Genomic DNA, 7,851 nt, shown 5'->3' with positions numbered 1-7,851 from the left:
CTGCTCTTTGAACTGAGAAAGCTCCTCGGATGAGGAGCGAAACGTCTTCTGTTACAAATAAAGTCCAGTTGTTGTTGTATTGAACGCTTTTTGAATTTATACTTTATAGTTTTTTTTCCTTAACTTTTTTGAATTTACCATGTCCTGGATGACTGAGAATCTTCACCAGCTATTAATGATACAATCGGCTTGCCATTGTCTCCCACCTTCATTCTGTGCGCTGCTTGGACTAACCGTCAAACCAGCTGCAGCGCCCTGACAAAATGCAGCTAATTTGACCATTAAAGTGCATTTATTAAGCAAATGTTAGACTGAGACACACCTTTGCTATAATTTCAAGCAAACAAATAATTGTTTAGGTGGTTTTCTGGTAAAATTTCAAAGAAACGAGCCGCGTTCCTCCTCCTTTTTTCCTCCCTCTGTGCGCTCCCGGAGCACCGAGGCAGCAAAGCTATTTTTGAAATTCATCTGATTTGACCATTAAAGTGCATTTATTAAAAAAAAACATTAGACTGAGACACACGTTTACTATAATTTCAAGCAAACAAACAATTGTTTTTAGGCGTTTATCTTGTTAAATTTGCACAGCGACTCGTCTCGTGCACGCGTTTACATCCATGTATCGTGTTGTGGTTAGAATACCACGTCGTGTTCAAAACGGCGGAGGCGTCGCCCTTCGTATAAAAGATTTATTTGACACAACATGGGTTACAGATATTCAGAGACAAACAATTACATTCATAAGATATATGCATATAAATGGAGCATTAAGAACGAACCGCCTCGTGTGCGCCTCCCGGAAAATGCTCGGTGGGCGTGCGTCATTTCCGGCCTTTTATCCCCGTTTGAGAAGGCTAGCTTCCTGATTGGTTCAGCTTGTCGCTATGGTTACGACTTAGCCCGCCCCCTCAAGGACGTTGACGTCTATATTTCAGATAAGTTTTGGTACACCGAAATCGGCTTTTGTTTAAAGTTTAACTTGCTATTATACTTTAGGGATATAAAATGATTCGTGTCTAAATTGTTTATACGTAATAATAACTATTATTACCTACCTCCTGGGTGTTAATTCAATATCTGTTGGAGGCCTGGTGATTCTGTTTTTTAAGGCAGATTCATCTTAGTTTCCTTGTCTGCGTTTAAACTGTGAACACTGTTTGTTTAACGTGATTATACCTTAGTGATAACACTGATTTGAAATAGTTGTTTATTTCTAGGAATAATTATATTATCTAACTTATGTTCGTGTTTTTATTTGGATCATGGTTATACTCTTAATTTGATTTTGCTTAGTCAAACTATATTGTCTAAATTAAAGAGCTGTGTTCTACTTTATTTATGTTACTCAGTCTGCTCTCTGGCCTGATTTGATTGCTTGTAATTTATCAAATGTGAACTTGTAAAATTATCTTTAGCTCCTATGAGATTATATTTAAAGGTCAACTAGTTAGAATTAGCAAACATTTTCTATAAACATAGTTCAACCTTGGAAGAAAGACACACACACACTTTATATGACATGACATTTGAGTGCTTGATAGGAATTATAAAAAGGTATAAAATATTAAATCCAACAATCGGCTTTTGAAATGCAGCTGATTTGACCATCAAAGTGCATTTATTAAGCAAACGTTAGACTGAGACACACCTTTTCTATAATTTTGAGCAAACAAATAATTGTTTTTAAGTGTTAATCTTGTTAAATTCTTGTTAAATTCCTCCTATGCACACTCCCGCAGCCACCATTTGGCAGCCCATCGATTTTTGGCACAGCACCTACCCTCCCTTTAGAGGTTTTCTGGGCATGTCCCACTAGTAGGAGGCCACAGGGAAGACTCAAAAATTGCTGGAGCGATTGTGTATCTTCTCTGGCCTGGGAACACCTCAGGGTTATGCAGGGTTAAGTCCCCCACAATGAGCTGGAACGTGTCATTGGAGAGAGGGATGCCTGGACCTGTTGCCTCTGCAACCATGGTGGTTGGATGGATAAGCAGTAGAAGATGGAGATGGGTTCCCTGTTGGAGACCTGAAAGAGAGTGATTAACGGCTGCCCAGTTCTGCTAAACATTAGCTGTGGGGCCTAAAGGGAGCAGAGATGATCACTTATAAATACATACTGTACATCTGCCATAAAAGAAAGCACTTGATGGAAAACACAGATCCAAGCTTAAACAGTATAATTTCAAAACATCTTTGATATAAGAGAAAACTGTTCTCTCCTCTGATTTGTTGGGAAAGATGTTTCAGAGCCGACTACAGCAATAATTGTGCCAAAAACACAAATTGAATACAGATGTAACTTTATTTCAAAACTGTTTTAGTGTCTGTAAGAGACACTAAACAGACATATCACTCCTTTTTGTCCTTTACTCAAACTTTGAATGAAGAAAGTTTATGGCAAGAGATGCTTTGAGAGTGTCCCACATCGTCTGTTCTGCTTTATCAGCTGAAGATAAGCTAATTGATTCCAGATAACAGAGGATGCAGAGTTCAGTGAACTGAGAAATGTCTCTTTTTCTTTCCAAATATCATCTGTCACATAAGATGCAACCTATTTGTGTCCTCTTTGAGGCCACGTCTTTAATGACCCAGGGGCTGAAAACAATCTGACACTGACAGTGTTTATGTTGAGTCAACATTTTAACTGTTCATATATCAAAATGTTCAGCTCATTGAGAAAATTATCTCGATGAACTTTGTCTTTTGTAGCTTTTATATTTTTAGATGCATTTACTTGTTTCTAATTAAAATAGATGATTTTGTGTTTCTTCTCAATTTGGCTCTGAAATCTACCATAATTTCCAGACTATTGAGCGCACCTGAATGTAAGCCACGTCCACTAAATTCAAAACAAAAGCAATAAAAAAGTACATACTGTATATAAGCCAAACTTGTCTATAAGCTGCAGGTGTCCACATTGTAACATGAGTTATCTGAACAGAAAGTTTTTTTGACTTTTAATAAAATACTGTAGTGTGGCAGCACACAGCTACTGACAGAGATGTGCAGCTCTTGTTGTAGATGAAGAATCAACCACCAGATGATGTTTTATAGACTTTAACTTACTGTTCAACACAGACAGAGTGAACCCCACAGGTTTTCATGACAACTACCTCCCTCACTCATGGTTACTCTGCTGAATGACCAAACACAAACTAACACATAATAAACACATAAACTAGGCTAACAAAAAAAGACTAATCACGAAAAGAACAACGCTAAACAGCTAACTGAAATGATTAACAATTAACATAAATTTTACCCATAATCCCTCCTGAGGCCATGTGACCAGCAGTCAACCACAGCAGAATGCTACAATATGTACCGGTAACATACACAAATACGTAAAGTTTTTTTTTTTTTCTGAACAGTGCCTGTAAAACAACTCGTTAATAAAATAACAGTAGCCTACCAGGAAGTCATTGATCGCTATTCTAAATCTCTTGTGTACACCGCTTCCCTCCCTGGAAGCACAGCAAGGAGGGGAGGAGGGGAAACAACCCTCTGGACCAATGGAACTTGGTTTCATTGGTCCACTGTGACCAATTTGGTAATTTCATTCATCAGATTTTTTAACCTTTATTTATACAGGTAGTCTCATTGAGTCACGAGGATCCCCCCCCCCCCCCAACCCCAAGAGAGACATGTATTGGGCAGCTATGTGACCACCCGTGTGTGACGAGGCTAAATGTTTTGGTGACATGAAGCTTGTTAGCCTGTCAAAAAAAAGAAAAATCCATAAATTAGCCGCAGCATTATATAAGACGTGTTGTTCAAAGCCTGTGAAAAAAGTAGCGGCTTATAGATCGGAAATTACAGTACTTCTGCATTCATGCATCGTGTTGAACTTTAGCTATTTTTTGGTGCTAATTTTAGCATTTAGCTACTGTTTTGCTGATTTTGGCTTTATTCTTCTGTTTTGCTTATTTTCGCTTTTGTTCTGATCATTTTTGCTTTAGTAATTCAACAAACATACCAGTAAAGTGCTATGTGTTGTCATCACTGTATGTTCCCATACAATGATGAAACTAGTTCTCTGCATTTAACCCATCACACTTGAGGTACACCCAGGTGGAGACTTGGCAGCTATGTAAGCACCCAGGGAGCAGTTAGACATTAGGTGTCTTGCTCAGGGACACCCATGATCTTTGTGTTGTTTTGCACATCAGTGCTTTGTGTTCAGGGATATAAATGCTAATTTCACAGGGCAGCTCAGGAAATTCAAGAATGATGCTTTATCTGCAAGCTTAAGATGAAAATTGCACATTTGGGTTAAGATAAACGCTGAGGGCTCCTGTCTGGACTAGAAAAATTAGTTGTTTTTACAAAATCATTGTCCTGTTCCATCCTAAGTCTAAATTCAGTTCATTTTCTCGTCCTGTCTTTGGTCCAATTTTCTTCCCCCTGTGCCCCCTCCCTCTTCCCTGCTGTTTGTCCAGGTGGGACAGCAGGTACACAGCCGGTCCAGAAGTCTCAGCCTGTGTCAGAACACAGCAGTGCAGCTCCCAGCATCGGCAGCACGCAGAGCACACCGTGCTCCAGCAGCAGCACGGCATAGCCCACTACACTGCTGCTGCACAGGAAGAACCCGGCTGTTCCTGCTGATGGGTTTGTCTTTCTCTGGAAGCATGATTCAGATAAAACACCAGCTGATGGAGGTGATGCTGTAACGCTGAGGTTGGCTGCCTCGTCTCATTAACAAATCACAAGATTTAGATAAATGTATATATCAGGATTTGATTTATTCAAATGCTGCATTTCTGATCCCATCACATCTTTTGTTTTGGCCTTAAATGGTTTGATTTAAGTTGTACCAAGCAGGTGTAGTCTAGGAGCGAACAAACGCATGGAGCCTGCAGAGGTGAAGGAAGTGAAATGTTCATGGCTGGACCGTAACACAAGACTTCACCACAAACACAAAGGAGCAGAACAACCACTATTGAAATGCGGACGAATGTGCAGTATGTACGCAAGTCATCATGGTGACAAAGACACACTAAAGGTTATAAAACAGAGGAAGGGTTGAATGTAGAAGAGAAGAGCAAAGACCCCCAAAATGTGAAAGAAAATATGATACAGAGAAACCAATATTTTAAAGTCATTTGAATATTATCTTTTTATAAAAGATTTAAGTGTTCATAGCTGGTATAATACATTTGAGTAAATCTAGATTTGTTTTTGTCCTTCTGGGTTCTTTTTTAGTTGCTATTCAGCATTAAGGTAAAAGTACTCATTTAGTATTTATACTCCAAGTTTGATACCACTCTTATCTCTGTGTGTTACACACTGAGCAGGATCCACTCTGTGAATACTTTAGCTTTGGAGGGAACAACTGTTTCAAATACATGATGATCCATCCATCCATCCATCCATCCATTGTTTTTACCCACTTCTTCCTTTTCGGGTCAAGGGGATCACTGGTGCCCATATCCAGCAGTCACTGTGTGAGAGGTGGGGGACACCCTGAACAGGCCTCCAGTCATCACAGGGACACATGGAGACAAATGAGACAAACAACAATTCACTATCACATCCAGAGACAGTTACAATAATAAATAAATACATACATACTGTATACACATACAGTACATAAATATAATGTATATTTTGTCACAAACTCCTCTGCTTGTCTCAAAGTCAAAAAAGTCAGAGTTTCTTTATTTGTCATTCACACCACATGTGAAATGTGGTGGAATGAAATTGTGTACACAGGGTCCCAGTTACATCCAACAAAAGTATAAAATGTAAAAGAAAAACAGTAATAAGATCTAAGATATGAACTAAGAAATATGTTAAAATACGCTAAGCACTAGTAGTACAAAAACCATACTCCCAACAGCAGCATGCCACTGTCTGTCCTCACTCCAACTACCTCCATGTCTCTAACTGCATCCATATATCTCCTCTTTGTCTTTTTCCTGACAGCTGCATTTCTAACATCTTTCTACCAATATACCCACTGTCACACCTCTGGACATGTCCAAACCACTGTCCCTCCTCTGGACATGTCCAAACCATCTCAGTCTGGCCTCTCTAACTTTGCCTTCCATTTCTTCAACCTTCCAGTTCTTTCTCCTGTCTTTCTGTCCATGTCTCTGTCTTTAGACCACACAACATGGCTGGTCTCACCACTGTTCTGTAAACTTTTCGTTTGACCTTTTCTGTCAGCCTTTTGTCGCAAATCACTCCTGAAACTTTTCTCCATCCACTCAGTTCTTCTGCCAGTTGTTTCCAGCAGACCCTCACTACATGTTTGGGTCTGTCCGGCATCATCTGATCCAACTCACTACCAGGTGGTGATCAGTTGACAGCTCAGCTAAAAAGTCAATCATTGATCTACGACCTAGGGTGTCCTGGTGCCAAGTGCACGTATGGACACCCTTATGTTCAAACATAACCTGAAAAGTTAAGTTAACTAACTGGGATGATTTGGGGAAACCGACTGCACAGATTGATTTAAGTTTTGAATCTCAAACTATGTTAGTATATCTAATTACGTGATAAGAGTCTAACGAGCCCAAAGCAGTTATAAGGTAACTCAAATGCATTGTTTATTTACTCATTTTATTTAGAAGAATTATTTTAGAAGCAAATTATTTTAGTTGTCGTTAACAGTCAGCTACAACCATCAAAATTTTAAAATAAATTTTAATTAATGATTATTATTTTACTTGTGCACAATATTCTGATGAATGACATACACGAAATACAAATATAACTCCATCCATCCATCCATTATCTTTACCCGTTTATTCCATTTTTGGGTCACGGGGGTCGCCGGTGCCCATATCCAGCAATCACTGTGCGAGGGGCGGGGTACACCCTGGACGGGTCGCAAGTCCATCACAGGGCCACATAGAGACAAACAACCATTCACTCTCTCACACACACCTAGGGACAATTTAGAGTTACCAATCAGCCTAACATGCATGTTTTTGGTCTGTGGGAGGAAACCGGAGCGCCCGGAGAAAACCCACTCATGCATGGAGAGAACATGCAAACTCCACCCAGAAAGGCCCCTGGACCGGGGTTTGAACCAAGGACCTGCTCGCTGAGAGGCAGCAGCTCTACCAGTTGCGCCACCATGCTGCCCCAAATATAACTCAACTACAAGAATGTCTGTAACAACAATAATCCGTGCGTACACTAAGAATGCAACATTTGAGTTCAACATTGTAAATGTACAACAGTTTGCACAAGGACATGTGGCTTCTTAAGTGCTTTGCCCAAACCTACTCAAAAGGATTCAAAATATAAATTTTGACTAATCAACAGTTTTTTACTTTTTTAATTTGGTTATTCCTCTTAGCTGTATGTTCTTGATGCACCATTGTCACTGCACAGATATAAGAGTGGTCTCAAATATTCTTTAGAGTAAAAAAAAAAAAGTATTTTCTAAAAAGGTTGGCTTGTGTGTTAAAGGTGTGTACATTTATGTGAATATTGTAAATACATGAAAAGGTTTCAGAGTTTGTGTGTGCTAATCCACGTTTTCCTGCTTCCTGCATTTGACAGGATTAACCTTCATCAGTTCTGTTTCAAACTAATCTAGAGAATTGACAGAACGTCCAACGACCCAAATTTAAAGAATATTATCGTTAGCATGGTGTACTTTGTGTTAGCTGAGCGCCACCAGACTTTAAACTAAACTGTGCCATATTTGAGATGCTCATGATATGAAAGGAGTCATAAGAGAATATAAAACTCTGTTTGTTCCCTTTATTTAACAGAATAATAAGACATGTGTATTACAGTATTTGAATTCCACTTCCTGTTTGGTTCTCTGTAAATCCTGGCACGTTGTTGATCAAGCTCATTGTTTTTTAACAAACCCCACGATTAACCCACTGT

General features: G+C 39.3%; 1 protein-coding gene across 1 annotated transcript in view; it reads left to right on the top strand.

Annotated features, from left to right (window-relative positions):
• Positions 1 to 4,558, top strand: part of tgfbr3 (transforming growth factor, beta receptor III) — a 103,612-nt gene extending 99,054 nt beyond the window's left edge. The window contains exon 12 of the mRNA XM_037674359.1: positions 4,440 to 4,558. Coding sequence (XP_037530287.1) covers positions 4,440 to 4,558 — 119 coding nt within the window. The remainder of the gene's footprint in view (positions 1 to 4,439) is intronic.
• Positions 4,559 to 7,851: the final 3,293 nt, after the last annotated feature.

This window comes from Nematolebias whitei, chromosome 3 (genome assembly GCF_014905685.2).
Source record: "Nematolebias whitei isolate Nwh7 chromosome 3, NemWhi1, whole genome shotgun sequence".
In the NCBI taxonomy this organism is placed as follows: Eukaryota; Metazoa; Chordata; class Actinopteri; order Cyprinodontiformes; family Rivulidae; genus Nematolebias; species Nematolebias whitei.
The sequence above is the reverse complement of the archived record's forward strand: the minus strand, read 5'-3'. Positions and strand labels throughout refer to the sequence as shown.